Genomic DNA, 27817 nt, shown 5'->3' on the forward strand with positions numbered 1-27817 from the left:
AAGCCCTGGTGGTCAGGGCATACTCCTTCCTTGTACCAGTCTGGTAGCTGAAGCACCTTGGGACTTTTTTTTAAAGTTAATAGTGGCAGGCACGATAGCGTAGCGGTTAGCATAATTCTATTACAGCGCCAGCGACCCGGGTTCAATTCCCGCCGCTGTCTGTAAGGAGTTTGTACGTTCTCCCCGTGTCTGTGTGGGTTCCCTCCGGGTGCTCTGGTTTCCTCCCACATTCCAAAGACGTGCGGGTTAGGAAGTTGTGGGCACGTTATGTTGCTGCCTGTAAGCGTGGCGACACTTGCAGGCTGCCCGCAGAACACTCTACGCAAAAGATGCATTTCACTGTGAGTTTCGATGTACATGTGACTAATAAAGATATCTTACTTTATAAATGCAAGCTTAGCTTATAGAGTCAAAGAGCTATGCAACGTGGAAAACAGGCCCTTGGCCCAATGTCCATGCCATGCTTAACTGAGCTAGTCCCATTTGCCTGTCTTTGGCCCAATCCCTCTAAACCTTTCCTATCCATGTACCTGTCCCAATGTCTTTTAAATATTATAATATAAACCACTTTCTTTGGCATCTCGTTCCATATACTCACCACCCTCTGTGTGTAAAATTTGCCCCTCAGGCCCTTTTTGAATATTTCCCCTCTGACTTTCAACCTATGCCTTGTAGTTTTGGATTCCCCTACCCTGGGGAAAAGTCTGTGGCTACTCATCATATCTATGCCCCTCATAATTTTATAAGCCTCTGTGAGGTCCCTCCTATGCTCCAGGGGAAAAAAAATCCTGAGCTTATCTAGCCTCTTCTTATAACTTGAGCCCTCCAGCCCTCCTTGTGAATCTTTTATGTACCGTTTCCAGTTTAATGACATCATTCCTGTAGCAGAGCGAGCAGAACTGCACACAGTACTCCAAATGTGGCCTTCCCAACGTCTTGTACAGCTGCATCATGACAGCCCGACTCCTGTGCTCCATTTCCTGACTGATGAAGGCCAGCGTGCCACCCTGTCTATCTGTGTTGCCACTTCCAAGCAACTATGTACCTGCACCCCTAGATCTGTCTAGGGCAGGGCATTTACCTATTAATTTCCTTGTAACAAGAAATGCTACATAATTAGAAAACAGTTTCAGACATGATAAAAATTATAACTTTTGGATGTGTGCTTATTGTTTTTTTATCATTGAAGACACTGTCTAATAATATTAGATAATTGGTTCCATATGTCACATTCCTTCCCCTTTAAGATCCTGATAACTTAATCAAACATTATGCTGCCATTTAATGTTAATGGGGCTGGCTGTGAAAAAATTATTGTGAAGCTTGTTATGATTCTGGTTGTAGAGGTTCACGGTGTGTTTCCTGTCGCCTTTCCACAGGACTTTTTGATGGACTGGAGCCCACAGCAGACAGTTAAACAGATGCAGAAAGGCCGAGTATGGTGAAATTATTGCAGATATTCCTCTTTTTCCCCACCAAATGTTTTTTTTTTTCTCCCCTCCTTTCCTGAAGGCCTTGCCTCCTTTCCAATGGCACCGGGCATTTGCCATCTCCTTGGTCCAGTGACCATTATTTTTGTAAGCAGCTTGGCTCAGAGGGTCTCTTGGATTTTAAACCTTGGGGATAGTTTGGGGGCGGGGGGGGGTCATCAAATCTGAGCCTGTTATTCTCCTATGATTGCATTCCTGAGATTGTATTCTCTCCAGTTCCAAAGGCTGTGACCACTTGGAGTGGGCAAAAGCCAATGATAGTGCTGCAATGTCTGTGTAGTGAGGTGAGATCCATGAAGATCTCAATGAACCAATATCTATGCCCAGCTGCAGCAAGCCATCATCGTCATTTGGAACGAACCCTTTGCTGAGAGCCAGTGGCTGTGGCCATTTGCAGGGAGCCAGTGGCCGAGATCCAGAGGTGATAAACTAGTGGCTGTGGCCATTTGCAGTGAACCAGTGGCCGAGATCCAGTTGCAGTGAGCCATTGGCCGAGATCCAGTGGCTGTGGCCACTTGCAGTGAGCCATTGGTCGAGATCCAGTGGCCCTGGCCAGTTGCAGTGAGCCAGTGGCTGAGATCCAGTGGCCCTGGCCAGTTGCAGTGAGCCTGTGGCCAAGATCCAGTGGCAGTGAGCCAGTGGCCATGTTCATATAAGCTCTTGTTTTAGGGTGTTTCTGGATTGGAAGTGGAAAGACAACTTTAAACTAAAAGTAGTTTTCAGGGCAGACACGCACACCCGTCATTTAACCACTGCACCTTATTCTGCCTAATTCCTGTATCGGTTCTGTTTTCAGATGTATTCCTTGGAGAGGTTTCGCTCTTTGAAGGAAAAACTGCACCTTGTAGATGAAGCCGTGCGAACGCATGATGGAAATGTCATCACTGCCGTAAGTGTTCACCGGGAACTTCCTTTGAAGTTTATCGCTCTTTGTCAACGTGTGAGATGAATCTTGATGTCCAGGTGTGGTGCATCATAGATTCATTGGACACTTTTCTGGGCCAAGGAAGTTATTCTTTTGGAGAAATTGAACAGGATTGCCCTACAGATACTGGATATAATGTTACCGAAACATGATTCTGAGTGGGATTCTTAGGTCAGGGGCTAAGAGTGTTTCATCTGTTTAAGAGCAGGGAGGTTACCATGCAACTGTACAGTGTACTGATGAGGCTGCACCTGGAGTACTACCTGGTCTCCTTACTTGATATACTGGCTTTGGAGGTGGTGCAGAGGAGGTTCACCAGGTTGATTCCGGAGATGAGGGGGTTAACCCATGAGGAGAGATTGAGTCGCCTGGTACTGTACTCGCTGGAATTCAGAAGAATGAGAGGGGATCTTATAGAAACGTATAAAATTATGAAAGGGATAGATAAGGTAGAGGCAGGAAAGTTGTTTCCACTGGTAGGTGAGAGTAGAACCAGGGGACATTGCCTCAAGATTCAGGGAAATAGATTTAGGACAGAGATGAGGAGAAACTGCTTTTCCTAGAGAGTAGGGAATCTGTGGAATTCTCTGCTCAGGGAAGCAGTAGAGGCTACCTCATTAAATATATTTAAGACACAGTTAGATAGATTTTTGCATAGTCGGGGAATTAAGGGTTATGGGGAAAAGGCAGGTAGGTGGATCTGAGCCCACACCAGATCAACCATGATCTTATTGAATGGCGGAGCAGGCTTGACGGGCCAGATGGCCTAGTCCTGCTCCTATTTCTTATGTTCTTATGAGTGGTTGGCCATTAAACTAAGAAGAGAAATTTTGTTGAACCTTTGGAATTCTCTCTCCAAGGAGATGTGGGTGCTCAGCCATGGAGTGTCCTTCAGGCTAGGAGCAAAGTACTGCAGTTATTTTATGTATTTAGCGCAACCAACTGAGGAAAAATCTTTGCTTGTGATTGTTAGGTTGACCACCTTTCCCCAGAGCTTGTGTTTCTGTCCATGGTCTGCTTGGCATCCAATGTGGAAGAATATGTTGATACTCTGAAAGCAAGCAGGGTGAGAGGAGACTGGACTTGAGGATAGAAGTATTGTGCTGAGTTGCTGGTTTCTGTGCTGTTAAAAAACACTCGTATAGCTAGCCTAGTGAAAGTGCAGTGGAGAGGGTCGTCTACTGGCCGGGACTGAGAAAAGCAGAACAAAAAAAATGAGCTGCTGGAGAAACTCATTTGGAGTGGGTAAGGGGAGTGGAGAAGTCAGGACGGTTGATGTTGTGTCATCAGCTGGAAATTAAAAGATCAAGAGCGGGCAGAAGACCAGAAGGGGATGTCTGAGAGGAAGAGGAGTGTTGGAAATGGGGAGAAAGGGTCATCGCTGGGGATAAGCGGAGGTGGTGTGAACACTCTGCAACACTATGCGCTAGGAAGTTTCATTCACAATGCCTCACTTCTCCACAATTCAAACATTGGCTACCCATGTCTGAGGAAGGATAATGCATTGCGACCTGCGTCCCCTTGAGCTTAGATTTGGAGACTATTTCATTAAAATGTACAAAATGTACTTTGTTTGACCTTGCACCTTATTGACTACCTGAAGTGCACTTCCCTGTAGCTGTGACACTTCACTCTGTATTCTGTTATTGTTTTTACCCTGAACTATCTCAATGCACTGTGCAATGAATTGATCTGTATGGACGGTATGCAAGACAAGTTTTTCACAAGTGACAATAATAAACCAATTCCAATACCAAAACTCTTACGGGCTCTGCTGTGTAGATGTGGGGATGATTTTTCCATTGGTTCGGGTTTAAAATATTTTATAACTTGCAACATACTTGATCCTTCCAGTGTAATAAATTGCATGTTGAAGGAGTAGTCTTATTCTGACTTGACATGGTTCTCCCAATGACTTGGATTATAAGTATGTTTGAACTAAATACCTTCATTAAGAAGGGCAAATTATCTGTTTAATGCTTAACCTATGTTTGCAAAAGCTTTTGTTTTGTTCCTTGCAGGTTTTGATATTCCTGAAAAAAACATTAAGCAAAGGTAATTTCTTGTACCGTTTGTGTTTGTGATGTCTAGACATCAGCATTGAGATGAGTAGGAAGGCTTGTCTGAGTTAGCTTGTTCTCCCGATGGCTAAGCTGCGCTTATTTGCACCAGGTTGTTTTGCTGAATGATTCAGCCTCAGCCCGAGGGTTGTTGGAGTGACACTGTTGGCTTCAGGTTTTTGTGTGATGCCAAAGGAGGTGGGTAGGTCATGCCTGGAACACACTGCCGGGGGAGGCGGTGGAAGCAGACATGATGAGCAACGTTTAAGAGGCATGTTGACAGGCACATGAACAGGCAGGGAGTGGCGGGATATAGACCATGTGCAGGCAGATGGGAGTAGTTTAGATTGGCATCATGATTGCCACAGACTGAAGAGTTTGTTCCTGTGCTGTACTGATCTATGTTAAAGAAGCAGGCCATGAGGAGAGGGGATAAATTAAATGGAAAAAATAGACTCTTAAGAGTAACACAGCACAGAAACAGGCCATTCAGCCCAACTGGTCCGCACCAACCAAGATTCTCATCTAAGCTAGTCCAATTTGCCCGTGTTTGGCCCGTATCCCTCTAAACCTTCCCTATCCATGTACCTGTCCAAGTACCTTTTAAATATTGTTAATGTACCTGCCTTGACCATTTCCTCTGGCAGCTCATTCCATATACTGATCACCCTCTGGGTGAAAAAGTTGTCCCTCAGGTTCCTGTTAAATCTCTCCATTCTCATCCTAAACCTAGTTCTTGGTTCCCTAACCCTTGGAAAAAGACTGTGCGCAGTCATCTTATCGATGCCCCTCATGATTTCATAATACTCTAACATCACCCCTCACTCTCCTACACTCCAATGAAAACAGTCCCAACCTGCTCAACCTCTCTTCATAATTCAGTCCCTCGAGTCCCGGCAACATCCTCGTAAATCGCCTTGGAAAAAGAGAAAGGGGTTAAAAAAAAGCATCCTATTTCCGTTACGGTCAGAGGATTGTCACACCAGGCGTGTATGAGGCCTGGGAGAGCAGTTGCCATTGACTTGATGGAGGTGTACAAGACGATAAGAGGCATAGATCGAGTGGACAGTCAGAGACTTTTTCCCAGGGCAACAATGGCTTACACAAGAGGGCATATTTTTAAGGTGATTGGAGGAAGGTATAAGGGGGATGTCAGGGGTAAGTTTTTTACATGGAGAGAGGTGGGTGCGTGGAACGCACTGCCTGCAGAGGTTGTGAGGGCAGATACATCAGGGACATTTAAGAGACTCTTAGATAGACACATGAATGATAGAGAAATGGAGGGCTATGTGGGAGGGAAGGGTTAGATAGATCTTAGAGCAGGATAAAATGTCGGCACAACATTGTGTGCCGAAGGGCCTGTACTGTGCTGTAGTGTTCTATGTACTGAATTAGGGGCTGTTTGTCCTCTTAACCCCTTCTCACAGACAGATGGGTTCAATTACCTAAGCTAATATATTTTTAACCACCCTGAACAGGGAGAGGGATGGAAGAAAAATGACTTGTATTTATATAGCACCTTTTTCATTCCTTTCGGAAAACCCAAAGTATTCTCAACCAATGAACCTCTGTAATGGAAAAAAAAGCATCATCTCATCCATGCACAACAAGATCCCACAAGCAGCAATGTTACTGCTTATTAATCTGTTTCAGAGATGTTGATTGAGGGTTTAAGTATTAGCTCTTCTTCAAAATATGGCCGTGGGGTCTTCTCTTGCTGACTAATTATGACACACCGCAGGCCATTCACTTCTTTAGGTCCACACTGGCCCTCAGCAGAGCGATTTCATCAGTCTAATTGCCCTTTTCCTTCCCCTGTAGACTTGGAACTTATTCCCTCTTACATGCCCGCCAACTCCCCTTTGAATCATTAGCACTTAACTAAAGGGTTATTTACAGAGGCCACTTAACCTCCTGGCTCATCTTTAGGATGTGGGAGGAAACCAGGGCATCCAGTGGGAACCCATGCTGTCACACTCCACAAAGACAGCAGCAGAGGTCAGATTGGTCCCAGATCCCAGGAGCTGTGAGGCAGCAGTCTATTTGAGAGAGCACACTGGGACTCATTTTCATGTCTTAGCTGAAAGATGCAGGGTTCAGCAGTTCCTCAGTACTGCACTGGAGTGTCAGCGCAGATTTTTGTGGTCAAGCCTCCAAGCCTGGAACTTTTCAAGTGGAAGAAAACGTTCTGCTGACTGAGCCACACCGAAAGACATGAATCCATTGTCCTGTAGGATCTTACCCCAGGACTTAGGGTTGAAGGAGTTTTTTTTTGCAAAATATAAAACAGAAACAGAAAACGCTGGAAATACTCAGCAGGTCAGGCAGCATATGTGGGAAGAGAAACAGTCAATGTTTGAGGTCAGAGACCATTTGTCAGAATCGAAAAGGGGATAAAAGATGCTTGTTCAGCTGCAGGGAGGGTGGGGGAGGAGGAATGTCTCTGATTGGGAAAATCCAGGTGACCATGGGGATAAAGCTATAAACAAGGTCATCTGGTCAATGAGTAAATGGGAGCAGTTAGAGGGTGAGACCATAGACAAAAGAATGCAGGTGGGGTGGAAGGTGAAGACTAGGGAACTCGATCCTTGTTCTGTCCCGGATGAGAGGGTGGTGAGAGCAGAGGTGCGGAATATGGATGAGATATGGTCATGGACTTTACTAGCGACAGTGGAGGGCAAGCCACAGTTCAGGAAGAAAGAAGACATTTTAGAGGCACCTGTATGGAGCAAATACAATGAAGATGGAGGAAATGGGAGAGTGGAGTAGAGAGTCCTCGCAGGAGGCAGGGTGGAACGAAAAGTAAACAACATAGATGTGGGAATCAGTAGGCCGGCAATGGATGTTAGCAGGTAGCCCATCCTTGTGACAAGAGACAGATCCAGAAAAGGGAAGGGAAGTGTCAGAGATTGACCGGGTGAAGGTGAGGGCAGGGTGGAAATTAGCAGCAAACGTAATGAAATCGTTGAGTTCGACATGAGGCTGCACCAGTGCAGTCATTGAGGTACCGGAAAAAGAGTTGAGGGAGTGGGCCCGGGTAGGACTGAAACAAAGACTGTCCCACATATCCCATAAAAAGAGGCATAACTTGGGGCCATGCGGGTGCCCACAGCTGCACCCTTGATCTGGAGAAAGTGAGTGGAGTCGAAGGACAAGTTGTTCAATGTGAGAACCGGTTCAGCCAGGTGAAAGAGTGTGTTGGTGGAGGGGAGCTGGTTGGGGCTCTGCTCCAGGAAGAAGTGGATTTCCATTTCTTTGTTTGCAAATGTATCTCATCTTGCTGCTATGGTCAGTTCAGACTTTAGTACTTAGTATAACCCTTAGACCCTCAGTTTTGCTCAATGAAGATACCTGCCAAGTGATTTGAAGTACTAACTGGGCTGTATTTACACCTGATGTAAAGGATTAATGGGCTTACTTCGTGCAGATAATATTCTCACCAGCCTTTTCTTGCCTCTGACCCTTAATCACCTTTTGAGGGCAGCACCCTTGTCCTGATATTGAAGTCAATAGGTCGGACAGTCATGGTAAAAATTGATATTTCCTGTTTTGGCCACATGATGGCACTTTTGCATGCAGGAGAGGCAATGAAGTCTAGGATCTCTCCAAATGTAAATAGACCAGTGGAAAATAATATTTTGTACAGGGGAGGGGTGAGTCACTCAGGAGAAATATGTTTCCCTTCAACCGCATGTCACCAAATACTGATGTAAGGTCACAAACCTGAAATGTTACCTCTGTTTCTCTCTCAGCAGATAAAAATAAGGATATAAGAAATAGAAGCAAAGGTGGGACCATTCAAATGCTCAGACTTGCTCCACCATGACTATTCCCTTACCGCAAGGACACTTTTCTGCACTAACCACATATTCCTTAACTAAAAATCTACTGACCACAGTCTTCGGTGACTGAGCTTGCACAACCCTCTTGTGTAGAGAATTCCATTTATTAGTCATGGACAGTCATCGTCTGGGTGAAGAAATTTCTTCTTGTCTGTCCTGAAAAGCCTGATTTCTTATTTTGAGATTGCGATCCCTGTTTCCCAAGCCGGGCAAATGTCATTGCATGTCAAGCCCCTTGGCTGCCTACCTTGCCTCTCCGCACACCTTCGTCACTCCCTACTATCTTGCCAAATGTTTGCCCACCAACACTTCACCCAGTGTTATTCAGTGATAGACCTATCCCCGGCAGTACTGAATTGTGTTATAGTGACTTGTGTCCACCAATACTGCACCCAGTGTTATTCAGTGATAGACCTATCCCCGGCAGTATTGTACAGTGTTGTAGTGAATTGTGTCCACCAATACCACACTCAGTGTTATTCACTGATGGACCTATCCCCAGCGGTACTGTACAGTGTTATAGTGACTTGTGCCCACCAATACTGCATTGTGTTATTCAGTGATAGACCTATCCCCAGCAGCAGTGTACTGTGCTTTAGTGACTTATGCCCACCAATACTACACCCAGTGTTATTCAGTGACAGACCCAACCCTCAGGGTTGCAGGGGTTTATCAGGATAGCCGGGTGGGTGGGGGTTGTAGTTGTGGACGAGCAGTCGGTGAGACATTGAAACTTTGAAAGCAAGGATAAGAAAACCGCCCTTGAGTATCATGAGGAATATTCTTTGATGCGTGGGGAAGGGCACTAATTTCTAAAGCAATGGCTTGTGGAAGAGATTGTGTTTATGCCAACAAGTGTGAGCAAAAAATTAACAGTGTGATATATTTCAGAAAACCAGTGCAATTTGCACCAGGATTCTGATGGCAGGAACTGAATCCCATGTACAAGAATAAATGTAGTTAACAACAAGGAAACAATACAGCACAGCACAGACATAATGGACCAAATAGCATCCACCAGAGTGCTGATGAGAAACAAGACACTCAGAGCAATTTGCATTGGTCCAGAGAAGGCTAAGTTAAAATTATGAATGATTTTCTGGGGAGTAAAATCAGGCAAGATCGTTCCCCTTGGCTGAGTATTAAAGGTTCATTTAGTTATAAGTGATAGTGTGACTGAGGAGAGGAGGTGTTTCTTTATTGGAGCATGAAATGCTTTGATGCGTTAGTTGATTGAATCAGCTGTCCTTGCATCTTCCAAGAACATATCGGATAAATACATTGAGGTGAGAAAGAAACCTTGGGCGTCAGCTTTAGTATTGCCCAGGGACTGTCTTCTTCCTTTGCTGTAAACACTATGTGGCTTTTCTCAGCCTGTGCCAAAACACACAGTTAAATAGCTTGCTATTCTCTCTGACATGGTGTGTAGGACCAGGAATGAGTAGAATGACTTAATTTACTGGAGTTGAATGGAGACATGAATTCAAATCCCACCACAGCAGCTGAGGTAGTTTGAATTCAAGTAGGGTGGCGTGGTGGCACTGCAGTTACTGCCAGTGCATCATAGCCAGGGACCTGGGTTCGATCCTAACCACGGGTGCTGTCTGTGTGAAGTTTGCACGTTCTCCCTGCGACCATGCGGGTTTCCCCAGGGTTCTCCCACACCCCAAAGGTATGCTGGTAGGTTACTTATCCTCTGTAAATGACCCCTTAGTGCGATTAAGGGGCAATAGAATTAAAGCAGGGTTGAAGGGCGGTGTATGAGAGGGAATAAGTTGGGAAATAAGGAGGGGGGGATGGTACTGATGAGATTGATGTGCTGGGATCCAATGGGATGAAATGTCCTTCTCCTATGTTGGAATATATGAGTAAGTAAATGTGAACTAATATCAGTAATAACAATCATGAACTCATCATTTCATTATGAAAAAGCCACGGTTCTCTGATGTCCTTTAGAGAAGGAATTCTGCTGACCTTGCTGGCACACCTGTGACTCCAGACCCATAGTGCGGTTGACTCCTAGCTCCCTTCTGAAATGGCCCAGCAAGCCACTCACTTTATGCAGCAGGGAACTGGCTACAAGTGTTTGCCAGTGTCATCTACTTCCAATAAATAAAGCAGAGTGGATAATCGTTAGGAGGAAACTCAATAAATATCTAAAGAGTTTGGAAAGACAAATGGGACTGAGTGGATACCACTTTCAACAACCAGGCAAAGTAGCCACCTTCTGTAATATTTCATGGTTCTGTTTAATGCAATAGAGAATGATATGCTGCTTTTTAAAAAGTCTCTTGTTTGTTAAAGTCCTTGATGTCCACATAGCATCTTGACTTGATATGCTTTTGAAAATGTCATTTTGATTCTGTTCTGATGATTGCAAATGCATGCCTGTGTTTTATAGAGGTTCTGTTTCGAGAGCTGGAGTACAGGGAGGTTGCCCTACAGCAGTTTGTCCACTATCTGAAGGAGAAGGGAGAGCAGAAACTGCTGCTGGAGATGCTCAAGTAAGACGGCTGATCTTGTATTCTGTACTTTTTGTTGGCGTTTATGTTGGATTTTGGAATACCACCAACATGAGGATAGAATGTAAACCCACAGGACAAGGGAATAGTTGAGCTTAACAACACAGGCAGTCCCTGGGTTACGAAGGGTTCCGTTCCTGAGAATTGTGCGTAAGCTGATTTCTCTGTCTGTCAGAAATGTCTGTTTTCTATAGTAATCTATATCATATAGCTGTACACGCACTTGCTATAATTCTTTCATTTCACTGAATAATCGGAATCAGGTTTATTAACACTGACATATGTCATGAAATTTGTTGTTTTAATGGAATATATATCATATACAGTTATTCATGAATATCATGAAACATTTTATTATTATTATTAGTAGTAGTATTGTTGCTAGCTTGAAAAATGCTTTAAAAGTGTATGGGAGAATTTGCATGAAGTTGGATTTCCGTAAGTCAAGTCATTCGTAACCCAGGGAGTCCCAGTAATGAAACTCACAGAAAAAGAGAGAACAGCAACTTAATGGCCAGCAAATGTTGGTGTGTCCTTAAAATCTGCTGAAGTTTCCTATCCTCCCCCGCCCCCCATCTCCGTAATTGTCGGCCTCCAAGTGAACTTGGAGGTGCCAAAACTGCAGTCAATTACTTCATGACTAAACCATTTCCATCTAGTGCGGGGATTGTTCCTCCTTCATGTTAATGGAGAGGAATGTTCGTGAGGGACCAGGTAAGTATTGGATATTTCAAATTATTTCAATTGTTTCTCTTACTTAGATATTTTAAGTATTTTTGTGTTATTTTGTTTTTAAGTTTTAACCTTTAAAATGTTTTTAATAAATTTAACAGGTGACTAAGCCTTAACTGGCTGTCAGTTTTTGCGAATTTCTGAGCAGGGCTTATCCTGCTCTCCCCATCGAGCACCATCCCACCCCCAATGTGACCCCATTACATTGTAGAAGGCCCTGCAGCCACACAGGACATCACTGTGATGGATAGGACTGACTTCTCCGGACAACATCCCGCTGTGGGAGACTGCGAGAGGTGTTCGAACCACCATTGACCACAGACTCTGAGGCCTTTAGTTGAAGGGAAAGGAGATTGTACAGGGGCCGAGACGAGGAAAAGAAGGGAAAAGAGCTGCTGATGAAAATAAGAACCACTTAAGTTCCAGGGTCTGCTGAGTTAACTGACCTGAAGCAGCTGGGTTCTTGAGTGAACCTGAATGGTGGGAAAAGGAGCATGGAGATAGCCAGGAATCCCACTCATGGTGACTGACTACCATTGTAGGAGGAGTATGGAATGAGGTTTTAGCAGAAGGCATATGTGGTGTCAAATCCAGCAGAAGGCAGCTTCAAAGCAGGCAAAGAAATAAACTTAGTACAGGATATGGATGAGTTGGGCTGAAGGGCTGTATTAGTCATTCAGCATTTCTGTGCTGTATGATTCCATAACTGTCTGTATCCTATGAATTTAACATGCATAGTGACATTATCCTTTGTTTCTTTCAATGCAGAGCCCTGGGGAGGACAGAAGAGGCTGCAGTAAGTATTCCACTGGCTGGGTGCAGAACAGAGCTAAATCCGATCCAATCATTCACTCCCAGGCTGAGTTCAGTACCCATTAGCATAGTGATTATATTACTGGGCTAGTGATCCAGATGCTTGGATTTATGGTTTGGAGACAGAAGCCTGTGCCACTGCACAGTTAATTAATGGTTAATTAACACAGGAATTTAAAAAGCTCAAACCACTAGTCAAGTTCATTGTCACGTGCACAGGTACGGTGAGGTACAGGTACAATGAAAAACTTGCTTGCAGCAGCGTCACGGACACGTTGGTTCAGACAACACACACAATATAAATTATACAAGACAGTGAAGAGAAAAAAAGACTGTGCAAGACAAGGCATTAGAGCAAAAAAAGAGACATCCATAGTAGTGCAAGAGGTGGTCCGTAGTGTTCCGTTGCTGAGGTAGGGTCAGTGTTGTGCAGGTCGGTTCAAGAACCTGATGGTTGCAGGAAAGTAGCTGTTCCTGAACCTGGTGGTGTGGGACTTCAGGCTTCTGTACCTCCTGTCTAACGGTAGCAGGGAGAAGAGGGCATGACCCAGATGGTAGGGATTCTTGGTGATAGATGCGCCCTTCTTCAGGCAGTGCCTCATGTAGATACTGTTAATGGTGGGGAGTGTTGTGCCTGTGACGGACCGGCTGTGTTCACTACTCTCTGCAGCCTCTTGTGTCCCTGTGTATTGGAATTGCCATACCAGGCCATGACACAACCAGTTATGATACTCTCAAAAGTGCATCTATGGAAGTTTGTTGGAGTATTTAGTGACATGCCAAATCTCCTTAAGCTTCTGAGAAAGTAGAGGCGCTGGCATACCTTCTTTGTGATTGGTAAGAATGAAGCTACCGGATTTTCCTGAACACCCATTTGTTTCTCTGGTGTCCTTCAAGGGAGGAAATCCACTGACTTTCCTTGTCTGTCTTCTACATGAGTCCTGAACTACCAGTTGATCTTAACATCCTCTGAACCGTCACAGTGATCTGCTCAGACTGAGGGCAGTTAATAAGTGATCTTATTTAATCATACGATTGAAAGGGAGCTTGGCAGGGCAGGTGCTGAGAGGATGTTTCCCCTAGTGGAGGAACTTAAGATTGAGGGGCATAGTTTCAGAATAAGGGGCCACATATTAAAAGCAGATGAGGAAGAATTTCTTCTCTGAGAGTTATGAATCCTGTAACTCAGAAAACTGTGAAGGCGGAATCATTGAATACATTAGAAGCTGACTAGATAGGTTATGGGTTACAGGAGGAGTCATCAGTTATGGGAAATGGGCTAGGAAGTGGAGCTGAGGCTAGGGTCCTATTGAATGATAGAGCAGGCTTGAGGTGGTGTAAGGCTCACTCCAGTTCTTCTTTGTTGGAGAAGTAACATTGATATAACATTCTAAAATTACAGTGCCTGATTAACCTGCCAGCACAGCGCTGGGATATGGGAGGAAATCAGGTTACCTGGTGGTCAGGGAGAACATGCAAACTCCACATGGACAGCAACTGAGATGAGAATTGAACCTGGGTCCCTGGAGCTGTGAAGCAACAGCACTATCTGTTTGCAATGCTGCTCCTCCTCATTTGTCTTAAGTGGCCAACCCCTCATTCTGAAACTATGCCCTCTAGTTCTAGGTAACCCCATTAAGGGAAACATCCTCACGGTATCCTTCAATCCCCCTTAGAATCTTAAAGTATTTCAATAAGACCTTTTCTCATTTTCCTATACTACAGTGTGTACAGGCCCAACCTGCTCAACACCTTCATCCCATTCTGAATCCCACCCCTACAGTAGTTACCTGGGCACCATTCATAAAGGTCCTGGTACATTTAGCCCTGGACACCACAAAGTAGTGGAGTGTACTGGGCATCTGAGAAGCCATGAGATAAAGAGTGACTCCTTTGAGACGCAATAGATCCATCATTGCAAAAGAGGGAAAATCTGGGTTAATAAGTCAGTTTGTATCTATGAAAAGACCTTACATTATCTCTCTTCCCTGCATATCAAGTTTTATGGAATTTTCTGATTTTATTCCTGACTTCCACCACTTGTAATTGCCTCTTTGCTGCACTGTGGTTTGGTTCAAGAGCTTCCAGTTACTAAATTACTGTTAAGGATTTTCTTGTGACGCCTAAAGCAAATTTGCAGGAGGCATTAAATAATACAAAATTCAATAAATTCCATTCCACAGGGTAGTTTGTTTTAATGTTTTAATTTCTTATTGCAGCTCTTGCAATACAAGGAACATTTGAATATTGAAAACCACATTAAGAAAGCAGAATATTTAAAAAACTGTCTTGGGTAAGTATTCCATAGAGATATAAGCAAGCATCTGAGTGGGGGGCAAGCTAACTGGGTTGATAATTTCAAACACTTCCAACCAAGGACTCTGAGTTTCTATTTTCTCTCCTCTTTCTGCACTGATGTCGTCCCCTCATTGGGCCATGGTGCTGTGGGTACGCGGCATCCAATCGCTCACCCAGGTTCCTGTTGCCTTTGTTAGTTGAGGTAGTGAATGACAAAGTTCCTGCACACTGCGATCATGTCCAAACACAATCCTGTCATCCCTCGCTTGGTATTAGAGACATAGAGTCTGTTTGCTGTTGTTTTATATTGGACTCGCAGCACATAGATTGCTGTCAATTCTGAATGCACCATCAGACCAATCAGTTTGACTGAATTTTCTTGCATTACATGGGCAGTCAGCAGTTTAACTCATTTCTTGCATTACACGGGCAGCCAGCAGTTTTGGCTTGGGGCTGAAGTAGTGAGTCCTTGAAATTCATTGGTGTACAATACAAGAGATCCTGCAAGCAGTTGCTCCGTGAATATCGACACACTAGTACACAGTGCCAAGGATAGCAGGAGGTAAGCCTTGCTGAATATTGTGATACAGATTCTTCTCTGTGGACCTCAGTACATAATGTGCAAAAGGGTGATGGTAGCCTAGTGTTAAGTGGATTAATATCCAGAGACATGGGATCAAATCCACCACAGCAGATTCCAGGGAATTAAAAAGCTGGTATCAGTAACTGTGAAACTACTGATTGCTGCTAAAATTTGTTTGGTTCACTGATGTCCATTGTGAAAGGAAATCTGCTGTCCTTGCCTATTCTGGTCTAGATGCTGGATTCTTAACTACTCTCTGAAATGGCCAGTCAGGGATGAGCGACAGGCATCAGCCGAGTCAGCGTTGTCCACGTCCCGTGCACGTATAAAAAGCCCTTTGGTGGAAGTGTTCTCTCAGCAGCAACCAGTCGTGCTTCTCTTGCAGTGGAGCTGCTTTGCTTTAAACCTGTGAGAGATGATGATTGTAGAATCATTGAAGAGGGCAGCCCAGGTTCATGATATCTCTGTGTTTTTGTCTTTAGGCTCCCATTTGCTGGTGATGATGCCACCTTTGTCGAAGAACACTATTCCCTGCTGGACAGACAGATTATTATTGAAGTAAGGAACAACCTGTTCTTCAATTTACTTTATCATTGGTCCACCTCGGCAGCACCATTAGCTACTTTCTCCCTACACCCTCCAATGGCCCTCTCCTCTTCCCTACCACAGGTTTCTCCCATGTCCACTTTAATTTCCAGCCAGACTTCCACTTAAGAAAGAGCTGCTTTGTTTTTGCTCAAATTCAAAAGAACACAGCACTTTTTTTTACAGGTGCACCATAGAAAGCATCCTATCTGGATGTACCACAGCTTGGTACGGCAACTGCTCTGCCCATGACCGCAAGAAACTGCAGAGAGTTGTGGACACAGCTCAGCACATAATGGAAACCAGCCTCCCCTCCATGGACTCTGTCTACACTTCTCGCTGCCTCGGTAAAGCAGCCAACATAATCAAAGACCCCACCCACCCCGGACATTCTCTCTCCTGCCCCCTCCCATCGGGGAGAAGATACAAAAGCCTGAAAGCACGTACCACCAGGCTCATTGACAGCTTCTTTCCCGCTGTTATATGACTATTGAATGGTTCCCTAGTACGATAAGATGGACTCTTGACCTCACAATCTACCTTGTTTGACCTTGCACCTTATTGTCTACCAGAACTGCACCTTTTCTGTAGCTGTGACACTTTACTCTGCATCCTGTTATTGTTTTATCTTGTATTACCTCAGTGCACTGTGTAGTGAATTGATCTGTATGAACAGTATGCAAGACAAGTTTTTCACTGTACCTCGGTACAAGTGACAATAACAAACCAATTCTAATTCCCTCCATGGACTCTGTCTACGCTTCCCGCTGCCTCAGGAAAGCAGCCAACAAAATCAAAGACCCCTCCATTCTGGTCATTTTCTCTTCTCCCCTCTTTCTTTGGGCAGAAGATACCAAAGCTTGAGAACATGTACCAGCAGACTCAAGGATAGCTTCTGTCCCACTGTTGTAAGACTGTTGAACGGACCTCTTATACAATAGAGATGAACTCTTGATCTCTCAGTCTATCTACCTCGTCATGGCCCTTGCACTTTATTTGTCTACTGCACTGCACTTTCCCTGTAACTGTAACACTATATTCTGCATTCTTTGTTTTTTCCCTTCTGTACTACTTTGATGTACTTGTGTATAGAATGATCTGTCCAGAAGGCAGGCAAAACAAAGCTTTTCACTGTATCTTCATACATGTGACAATAATAAACCGATTTACCAATTACCAACACTTTCACAGTCTGTAAGTTCCAGCCTCTGTTGTATGGGTCTTGCTTTCATACCCTTCAAATAAACATCCCAGTGCAATAATGTGGTGAGCAAGAAACTAAAAAGAGAGCAAATATGGGTAAGGTTTTACTGGTAACTAACCCAGAGCAGTATAGTGAAAAGACGGTAACTGGTTTTGGGATCAGAGGTGACCATTGTTGTTTCCGGGTTTACAGGAGAACGATAAGCGGGTTGAGGCATCTGGACAGATGGAAGTGTTCAAGAAACACCCCAGGAAGGCTTCCATCCTGCACATGCCACTCGTGACAACACTTTACTACTCCTGCTTTTACCATTACGGAGAATCGGAGGTGAGTCATTGTTTCTGATGACAGAAGAGGTCTGCACATACATTAGCTGCAACATGGATGAAAGGGGAGCAGAACTGCTTTGAGGGGTTTTTAACAAGATGCCCAATTGCCTTGAGGAAGAGCTATTATTTTCAACCTATCAGGTGTGCATTGGGGATTACAGTACATTTCCCCCTCCACTGTTAATATATGATTGGACATTCTTTCTGGCTGGGAGAATAGCTTAACATACCCAACAATATCCACCCCCTAGTACACAGCTAGAGTGGAAATTATTGGGTAATTACCACATCAATTATGCTTAGTAACTACACTGCTCGAAACCGTAAGAGTCATACAGCACAGAAACAGGCCCTTCAGCCCAACTTGTCCATGCCAACCAAGGGGACTATCTGAGCTAGCCCCATCTGCCTGTGTTTGGCCCATATTCCTCTCAACCTTTCCCATCCATGTACCTGTCCGAATGTTTTTTAAGCATTGTAATGGTACCCACCTCTACCACTTCCCCGGCAGCTCGTTCCATATACCCACCACCGTCTGTAGAAAAAGTTGCCCCTCAGGTCCCTTTTAAATCTCCCCCCCGCCCCCCCCCCCCCTTCTTACACCTATTGTCCTCTAGTTTTAGACTCCCCTACCCTGGGAAAAAGACTGTGACCATTCACCTTATCTGTGCCCCTCATGATTTTATAAACCTCTATCAGGTCGCCCCTCAGCCTCCTACACTCCAGGGAAAAACAAATCCCAGCCTATCCAGTCTCTCCTTATATAACTCAAGCCCTCCTTTCCCTGTAACATCCTCGTGATGTTTTCCCGCACCCTTTCCAGCTTAATATCATTCCTTCTATAGCCAGGTGACCAGAACTGTGCACAACGCTCTAAATGTGGTCTCACCAATGACCTGTACAGTTGCACTGAGATTAATTCAAATTCATATGTAACTATCCTCCATGCACTGCAGGTTTCTGGAGAAGTTGCCCTACTTTTATTAGTTCCTGTAGTGTTTTTTTAGATGGACTCAGTTTGCTAAATAAACTGACATTGTGTTATAACAGACTGCTGTGAATCCCCTGCCCACCACTAACTGATTGGAAACCACTAACTGTCGTTAATAACTTTTCTGTACTCAGGTATCTAAGACTCACTTTGCTTGAACTGCTTCGCTGTACCCGGATTGAAGGATGTTACCAATCCTTCCAGTGACCCTCCTACCACTGGGGACAAAGAGCAACACCATCGTGTGTACACCATTTCACCCTGCAGTTTCCCACATGGACATACAGTCATACACCACCACTCCTTCATCATCACCTCCTCCTTTCCCATCTCCCTCATCTCCCAAATCCTCCCACGCCCTCCTAAACACCATTGTAGGAATGCTGCCATCACAGAGAGGCAGGCTCAAGCTACCAGCCAATAAGATCTAAGTATTTTGGATTAAAGAATAAATCATGGCAGGAGCTGGTCCTAATATTTAAAAACAGCAGCTGTTTCTCACTCCAGATGATTGACATGGAATTCCCAGTGACGTTTCTCAGCCATGTCCTGTTATTGGGGGTGGAGGGAGGGTATGAGCCTCACCCACCACCCCCCCCCCCCCCCCCCCCCCCCCGCCAATTCCAAAACACAACAGAGCCAGTAGCAGTTGCCAATGATTTTCCTGGCAATCCCTTGTAAGATGAAAGAAGCTGCCTCATCAGCAAGCTTGAAGGTTACTGAGGGGCAGATCTGTCTGCTGACTTCAGTCAGATATAATTTTGCTGTGTGGCATATTAAATAAATGTTACACTAACCGTGAATAAGGTCACAATTCAGATTATATTAATTGGTATGGTTCAGATGATGAAAGGAAGGGGACCGAGACTTGTACTGTCATCGGGTGGCTGAAGTGGGGAATGTGGATCATTGTGTAACCTCACTGACAAATTAAATGCTTCAAGGTCCTAACAGTGTTCCCTTTTTGTTTCTTTATAGGGAACATTCAGTAGCCCAGCAAATTTGAAAAAAACTTTCAAGGTAAGTTCTGCGTCTTGAGGTTGGTGCATAAGGGATAATCACTGAGAGAAAAGGATTGGCCCCAATAAGCCCTGGTGCTCTGACCACAGACATTGTAGGTCACCTGTTGCTCCATCCTCCCCAGTTAATTAGCAGAGGGAGAATGCTCAGACTTTCCCCTGCTCCCCAATTGGAGCCGTATTGCAGTGCTGTCTCAATGGTACAAGGCTGTATTTTTACCACACTTTAGCTGTACGCCATGAATTAATCAACTTCCACGTGGTATTGGAATGGCTGTGTGGTACCATGAAGCTTGTAGTTTCAAGTCTCAATCCAGAAAGACGAGTATGCAATCCAGGCCAATGCTCTGGTGATATTTATAGGTTGTGTAAGGTGCTAAATAAATGGAACATCTTTCTTCATTCCATCACTGATAGAAGGAGAGGGTGACTTTGGCCGGCTACGCAGGCCGTCCCAGCTCATGAACAGGTTGCGTCGTTACAGATGTCCATGTCGATTATGTCTGTAAGTCGGAAAATACACAAAACTCCCTCCATATGGTAACCATACCTGTTGCAATGAATGGCATCAAAAGTACATCAGACTGATAAGAAAGAACAATTACTAAAAGTGGAGAGAGAGGAGAAATTAGTTATGCTGTTTGTAGGAAAGAAAGTTTGTACGTACGTCGGACTTTTGAATTTAATAATATCATAGGAACTTATTCCTATGTAGAGGTGTCCTTAAGTTGGGCATTCATAACCCAGGGACAGCCTGTAAATTTTTGCGTACAAATGGAGAGAGTTGTTAACTGCCAATAAACATCTTTGAAATCACTGCATATGTAGGTACAGGAATAGACCAATCGAAGCCTCAAGCCATTCTGTCATTCAGTTAGATTGCCCTGATCAATGACCTAAGACTTGTGTTTTTCTCAAGTCTCTTAATAGGTTTGGTTAAACAGAAGTCTGTAAGCCTCAGATTTAACATTAACCATTGATCCAGTATCATTTGCCACTTCCAGAGAGAGTTCCGGTCTTCTACCACCCTTTGCATTTCTAACTTCACTCCCGAAGGCTTAGCTCCTCACTTTCCAACCAACAGTGTTACTGTCCTTTTATCTGTATCAGTTCTTGGGTGTGCAGAGAGCCACAACCCCCTCCCCTCCCATCTCCCCCCTCATCTGTCCATATATCCACCCTGTCCATTAGGATAAAGAATTACAGCACAGGAACAGGCCATTTGGCCCAGCAAGTCAGTTCTGACCATCAAACACTCATCCTACACTAACCCATTTTTTTCTTCCCACATTCCCATCAACACCCCCATCCCTGCACCCCCAGTTTCTCCAACTCACCTCCATACCCGGAGCAACTTACAGTCACCGATTAACCTACTGACCCACACGTTTTTGGAATGTGGGAGGAAACTGTGTGCAGTTTTGGGCTCCTTATTTAAGAAAAGATGTGCTGACATTGGAGAGGGTTCAGAGAAGATTCACTAGAATGATTCCAGGAATGAGAGGGTTAACATATGAGGAATGTTTGATGGCTCTTGGGCTGTACTCCTTGGAGTTCAGATGAATGAGGGGGGGACCTCATAGAAACATTTTGAATGTTAAAAGGCCTGGACAGAGTAGATGTGGCAAAGTTGTTTCCCATGGTAGGGGGGTCTAGGACAAGAGGGCACGACTTCAGGATTGAAGGGCGCCCATTCAGAACAGAGATGCAGAGAAATTTCTTTAGCCAGAGAGTGGTGAATCTGTGGAACTTGTTGCCATGGGCGGCTGTGGAGGCAAAGTCATTGGGTGTATTTAAGTCAGAGATTGATAGGTATCTGAGTATCCAGAGCATCAAAGGTTATGGTGAGAAGGTGGGGGAGTGGGGCTAAATGGGAGAATGGATCAGCTCATGATAGAATGGCGGAGCAAACTCGATGGGCCGAATGGCCAACTTCTGCTCCTTTGTCTTATAATCTAAACCACAGCAGCTGGAGGAAACCCACTCAGTCACGGGGTACATGCAAACTCCACATAGTCAGTGCTGGAGGCCAGGATTGACCCTGGGTTGCTGGAGCCGTGAAGCAGCAGGTCTATTAGCTGTGCCGTGTGCACGTTTCAAGCGCATTCCTCGAAGGGGATACTATTAGCAGTCAGTCGTGGTGACCTTGCCTGCGTCTTTTAATACCAGCAATACTAAGCCAGATGCAGTATTCCTACTGTCGTCCCCAGCAAGAATCAGCATGCAGTGGTTAAAACATGGCCATCTAACAAAAGGACAACCTGTGCAGAAACCAAAATCCCTCCTCAAGACCAAGTTAGGTTTCCACAGGCTACTTTATTTCAACTTATATACAGGAGAACATCTCTAGTATACAAAGAAAAGAAAATCTCAGAAAAACTGCAGATGCTGGAAATCTGAAATAAATATAGTAAATACTCAGCAGGTCAGGCAGCAGCTGGAGAGAGAGACAGAGCTGACACTTCCAGTCATTGTCCTTTCCTCAGAAATGGAAAAGTGAGAAGACAAATGATGGAAGACCATCGACCTAAAATACTGAGCTATGTTTCTCTCTCTCTACAGATGCTACCTGAGTATTTCCAGCAGGTTTTGTTTCTATTTCAGATTTTCAGCAGCTGCATAAGGAAGCTGGGAAGAAGCCATACATCAGCATCTAAGAATGACAGGTTGCTGGTGGAATCACAGATGAGATCAGGGAATCAGAAAGGGCTAATAAGAATGACAACTTGCATTTCTTTGAGCACCATTAAAGTAGAAAAGTGTCCGTGGTGTCTCACAAGAGGCAGTCCTGTTCAATGTAGGTTTATACACTTCTGTTGCATGTTTTAATTTCTAATTTTTATGTGATAATAGAAAATATTATTTCTGCTTTTATTCTAGATTTCAGACAAACAGTACTTACTCACTACACTGGCAGCTCGTGCCAAACTGAAGGCTTGGAGAGACGTTGACAGTTTATTTACCACAAAGGTAATTTATTTAAATTGATCATGATGTGTAGAATCAGAATCGTTACAGCACAGAAGGAAGCCATTTGGTCCACCATGTCCATGTTAGCTCTTTGTATCTCAATTCCCTGCTCTTTCCATGTGGCTCTGCAAATTATTTCCCCTTGTGCTGTGAAAGTCAACCCGCGCTGTAATAAAGCAGACAACAGCAGAATCAAGGAACGTACAACTAATGCTTTATTATTTAATGCTAGCGGGAGTGAGGGATACAGAGAAAGAGTAAACAGTGTAACCCAAGCTCCATACTGATCCCCACTCAAAGATTCACATGTTAAGTGTCCCTCCTTTTATACTAAATTTAAAGATGCCTACATGTGGAGTTGCACGTACTTGGGCAGTTGCTTACAGCAAACTTTAGCAAAACAAGATATGCCTCATGCTCTTCTTTGTTTCACACAAGCACCTGCACATCTTGCAGTCATAACTATAGTCACGCCATGGTTGAAGCAATGATAGCTGCATGCCGTTAACCCTTACATTGTAGCGGCTGCTACCGCGATGCGAAAGTAAGACACTAGTCAATGAGCTGCAGAACAAAAACTGATTTATTTTCCTGCCTTGTGCGGGCCTTTTAAGAGGAACGGTTCCCGCCCACCGAAAACGGAAATGACGTATGCGCTACGTCATCAAACTTTTCCCGCGCGCGGGTTCTCCCCATCGCTCGGGGAAGACGAAGGCCCAGTGCCATCTTGGGCCTCGCCGCTCCAACGACGCGCGAACCGACCGCCGAGCCGGTTCGCTTGCTCGGACGGTGACCAGTTACTTTTTACAGTGCCTATGCAGTTTCCTTTTTGAAAGCCCCAATTGATTCTGTGTTCAATATCCAAGAGTCAGTAACTGCTAGCTCATAATCATGTACTAAGTATATACAGTATATAAAATTTTCTTCATGTACTTCTTGCCCACCCCCTTAAATGATGGGTTGAATCATTCTATGTGTTAAATTTTCTGTGATTTTTCTTTACTATATATATTCTATCTAACCCAGACATATCAGCTTCTTTATGATTGCAAGCTCATGTTTATGGCTGTCTTACATTATACAAGCTGAATTATTACATCATAATCACCTCCATAATCTTTGCTAAGTAAAAGAAAATAAGGATTTGGAGCCAATATTTACTGCTGATATACTAATTATGCAGAATTACAATTAGAAAAATAGATAACATTTCAATTAAACTAAATTGCTAACTCGGTGAGGTGATTTTCAGTTGAGTACATCTTTCTTGGCTCATTCCATCTGGGGATTTTTGCCAAGAATTAGGAAGTGTACAAGATGTAGCACTAACTCATGTTAATACAACAGCTACATGAATTAAACATTGAGGCCATTTTGTGTTATGATTATGGAGAGCCATCACATTTCAGGCACGTAGGTAGATCAAAGTACTATTTTATGTGACTGATCAATTATCTACAGAATGTGACAGGGAGGGACTACATCTTAGAAAGAACTGGTGATTGCATAACACAACAGGAATTTAATATTTTTAAGTCTGTTTTGCTTCGCATTATTATCACATTTAATTTTACCCCATCCTAATACTGACCTTCCTTTTTGTTCTCTCCTTGCATTCCCCCTTTCCGTACATTTTAAAACAGTTTGCACTAACTATTTCCAATTCTGATAAAAGGTCTGCCTACGCATGTTCAATGGTTATGGGATGTTATGTCATACTTGAACCTAGAGAAGATTCGCTGTTCAGTTTTTGAATCTAATCTAGACTTTCAAACCCTGTGGGGACCCTTTTTGAATTATTTTCAAAATCTCTGATTTGGGGACTAAAATGCAGATATTGGCTGACACTGTTACGCTTTTAAAGGTTTTTCCTTGCTGTTTCTTCCATCTAACAGCTTCAGGTTTTGGTAGTGGGCGTAGATTTCTTTTTACAATAAAATATTTCAATTTTTTCTTCCTTTATTAACTAACTACTATATGTGATTATTGATTACAATACTCTAAATCTTAAGTATGATTTGACACAAGGTATTCAGTAGTATTTTTACTCTCTTTCTTGATGCATGTACTTTTTTCATGGATTCAATAAAAATATTGTAAAGAGAAAGGTCAATGACCCAAAACGTTAACTTTTTCTCTCCACAGATGCCGGCTAATCTTCTGAGCATTTCCTACATTTTTTTGTTTGCTTTAAGGCTTAGTTTAGCTACTAAGCATCACAATTCCATTGGAACCACCTTTCTCCCTATACAACAGCAGTGTTCAAGTGTGCTCTATTTTGTTTTAGAATTGGCTAGGATATACCAAGAAGAAAGCGCCAATTGGATTTCATCGAGTTGTCGACATCTTGCACAAGAACAATGCTCCGGTTGAGGTAAGGGCCCGGCTAACAAAACTACAAAGAGAGATTCACCTTACTCTGCACTGAAAACAAAATAGCTCATGATCTCTGAGAGGCAGCGGTGATTCTTCCCTCTTGGTGCCCACATGACAACCCCAGCACCAAGTATAAGTGGGTGCCAACACTCACTGTTTTACAATGACCAAGTGGTGCCTCATTTTACAATTCCTTTGGTACCAACTTCAAACAGGCTCCCCTGCAATGGTGCAGAAGGCCAGCATTTATCGTCCATCCCTAAGTGCCCTTGAGAAGGTGGTGAGTCGCCACCTCGAACTCCTGCATTCCTTACAGTGAAGGTATTCACACAGTACTGTTGGGTAGGGAGTTCCGGGATTTAGATCCAGTGAAGATGAGGGACCGGCGATATATTTCCAAGTAAGGTCGCTGTGTGGCTTGGAGGGGAACCTGCAGGTGGTGGTGTTCTCATGGGCATGCTGACCTTGTCCTCCTTGGTGGTAGAGGTTAGGCATTTGGAAGGTGCCGTTGGAGTAATCTAGGTGAGTAACTGGGGTGAATTGGGTGGATGGTGCACACTGCAGCTGCTTGCCACTGAAGGGGGCTTTGTGCTGGATGGTAGCTGCACTCATTGTGAAAAGCGGAGAGTATTCCGTCAGTGCAGAACTGTGCCTTGTAAGTAATGGAAAGGCTTTCGGATGTCACGAGGTGAGTCACTTGCCGCAGAATTGGTATTGGTATTGGTTTCAGTTTATGATCGTCACTTGTACCGAGGTACAGTGAAAAACTTGTCTTGCATACCGTTCGTACAGGTCAATTCATTACACAGTGCACTGAGGCAGTACAGGGTAAAAACAATAACAGAATACAGAGTAAAGTGTCACAGCTACAGGGAAGTGCAGTACAGGTAGACAATAGGTGCAAGGTCACACAAGGTAGATGGTGAGGTCAAGAGTCAAGTGAATGCCAAGCCCATGACCTGTTCTTGTCGTCATGGTTTCTATGTGGCTGGCCCAGTTGAGATTCTGGTCAATGATGACACCAGGACACAGACAATGTAGGACTTGGTGACGGCAATGCCATTGATTGTCAAGGGTAAGTGGTTAGATTCTCTCTCGTCGGGGATATTCACTGCTCGGCACTTCTGTGGCGTGAGTGTTACCTGCTGTCTATCGCCCCAGGTCTTGCTGCGTGAAGGCGTGGACTGTTGCTTTTGCTGAGGATTATGAAGGAAACTTATCACTTGTGCAGTCACCAGCAAATGTTCCCACTGCAGACCTTGTGATGGAAGGAAGATCATTGATGAAGCGGCTGAAAATGGTTGTCTCTGAGACATTGCGCAGTGAGGAACTCCTGCAGTGATGTCCTGGGGCTGAGATGGTTGATCTGCAATGCCACAACCCTCAAATCTGTGCGAGATATGACACCAATTGCTGGATCATTTTCCCCTTGAGTTCAGTTTTACCAGGACACTTTGGTGCCACACATTGATCAAATGCTGCCTTGAATTCAAGGGCAGTCACTCTCACCTCGGGGGTGCATGTTAGGGCGAAGGTTATGATGTGATCGAGAGCTGGTCCTAGCAATGTGGTCAGTAATTGGTGCTTAACAGGACTGTTGATGACACCTTCTGTGACCCTGATGATGACTGAGAGTTAGCCTGATAAGTGTGATGGTGGGGGTTCCTGTAGCACATGGGATCCTTAATAGAAAGGATGCTTCATAGAATGGTTCAACACAGAAGGAGGCCAGTTAGCCCACCTGCTCTTTTATAAAACTATCTCTTTCCTCATGGATCTGTAAAATTTTCCCAAAATTTATTCAGTTCTTTTGAGCATGTTATTATTTAATCTGCTTTGACTAATCTTGCAGGCATTCCAGATCACAACTAGCTCTGTTAAAAACTATTACTTATCATGTCAACTCTATCTCTTCTGTAGTATTTCAAATTGCAATAATTTTTATTAACATTATTTTGTAACATTCTGCTTCAGGTTATTCAGGAATACATAGCTTTAGTGGATAACACAGAACTGAAGTTAAACCTTGGAACAAAGTATAAGTGCCATAACATTGTGATTGATGTAAGTATACTACTGGATTTATTGACGCTGTGTTACGGAGGAGATGAGTAACAAAAAATTAAAATCAATTTATAAAATCGGTTTATTATTCACATGTGCCGAGGTACGGTGAAAAACTTTGTTTTGCATGCCATCCATACGGATCATTTCATTACAACAGTGCATTGAGGTAGTACAAGGGAAAACGATAAACAGAATGCAGAATACAGTGTGACAGCTACAGAGAAGGTGCAGTGCAGGCAGACAATAAGGTGCAAGGTCATAACGAGGTGGATTGTGAGGTCAAGAGTCCATCTTATCGTGCTAGGGAAAAGTTCCTTGAGCCTGGTGGTACGTGCTTTCAGGCTTTGTATCTTCTGCCTGATGGGAGGGGGGGAGAAGAGAGAATGTCCGGGGTGGGTGGGGTCTGAGAGAAGTATAGACAGTGTAGACATGAGTTTGCATAGTTGACATTCTTTTAAAATTGGAATGCAATTTGAAAACCACCAAGTGTATAGAGCTTTTTATAATAGCCACACACAGCTCGAAAAGTATAACTCAACACTACAACGAGATGATTTCTCTTCATTCTTTTTTGCTCTGCACAACTTTTCAAGACGACAGTTTGAGGGACTGAGGTCCAAGTATCCATCAAAATAAGTTGGCCACTTGAGACTGCAAAGCTGCTCTGAGCCACCTTCATTGAAGGAGACCTGTGAATGGTTTAGCTGGGAGATGATGGTTGGTGTTGTGGGAAATGCCATAGAAACACAGAAGAAAAATAAAACAAAACGGTATCAATTTAGCTCAACCATTTAAGATGTTTAAATTAAAAACATAAATGATTCACTGGTTTACAGAGGTTGTCTTAATTTTCCTTTTCTTTATTCAGACCTACAGGGATCTTAAAGATCGCCAGCAGCTGATTCAGTACAGAAACAAAGTGGACAAAAGCTCACAGGAACAGAGGAAGATAGACTACATCTTGAGCAATTCTGTGAGTGAAACACTGATGTTAAATCTTACATGGTACAG

At 43.9% G+C, this 27817-nt stretch overlaps 1 protein-coding gene across 1 annotated transcript in view; it reads left to right on the top strand.

Annotated features, from left to right (window-relative positions):
• Positions 1–27817, top strand: part of vipas39 (VPS33B interacting protein, apical-basolateral polarity regulator, spe-39 homolog) — a 44803-nt gene that overhangs the window by 15909 nt on the left and 1077 nt on the right. The window contains exons 7-19 of the mRNA XM_052010509.1: positions 1380–1436; positions 2287–2379; positions 4437–4470; positions 10719–10821; positions 12340–12367; positions 14604–14677; positions 15748–15823; positions 17247–17381; positions 19353–19394; positions 22274–22363; positions 24651–24737; positions 26714–26803; positions 27675–27779. Coding sequence (XP_051866469.1) covers positions 1380–1436; positions 2287–2379; positions 4437–4470; positions 10719–10821; positions 12340–12367; positions 14604–14677; positions 15748–15823; positions 17247–17381; positions 19353–19394; positions 22274–22363; positions 24651–24737; positions 26714–26803; positions 27675–27779 — 1014 coding nt within the window. The remainder of the gene's footprint in view (positions 1–1379; positions 1437–2286; positions 2380–4436; positions 4471–10718; positions 10822–12339; positions 12368–14603; positions 14678–15747; positions 15824–17246; positions 17382–19352; positions 19395–22273; positions 22364–24650; positions 24738–26713; positions 26804–27674; positions 27780–27817) is intronic.

This window comes from Pristis pectinata, chromosome 1 (genome assembly GCF_009764475.1).
Source record: "Pristis pectinata isolate sPriPec2 chromosome 1, sPriPec2.1.pri, whole genome shotgun sequence".
Lineage (NCBI taxonomy): Eukaryota > Metazoa > Chordata > Chondrichthyes > Rhinopristiformes > Pristidae > Pristis > Pristis pectinata.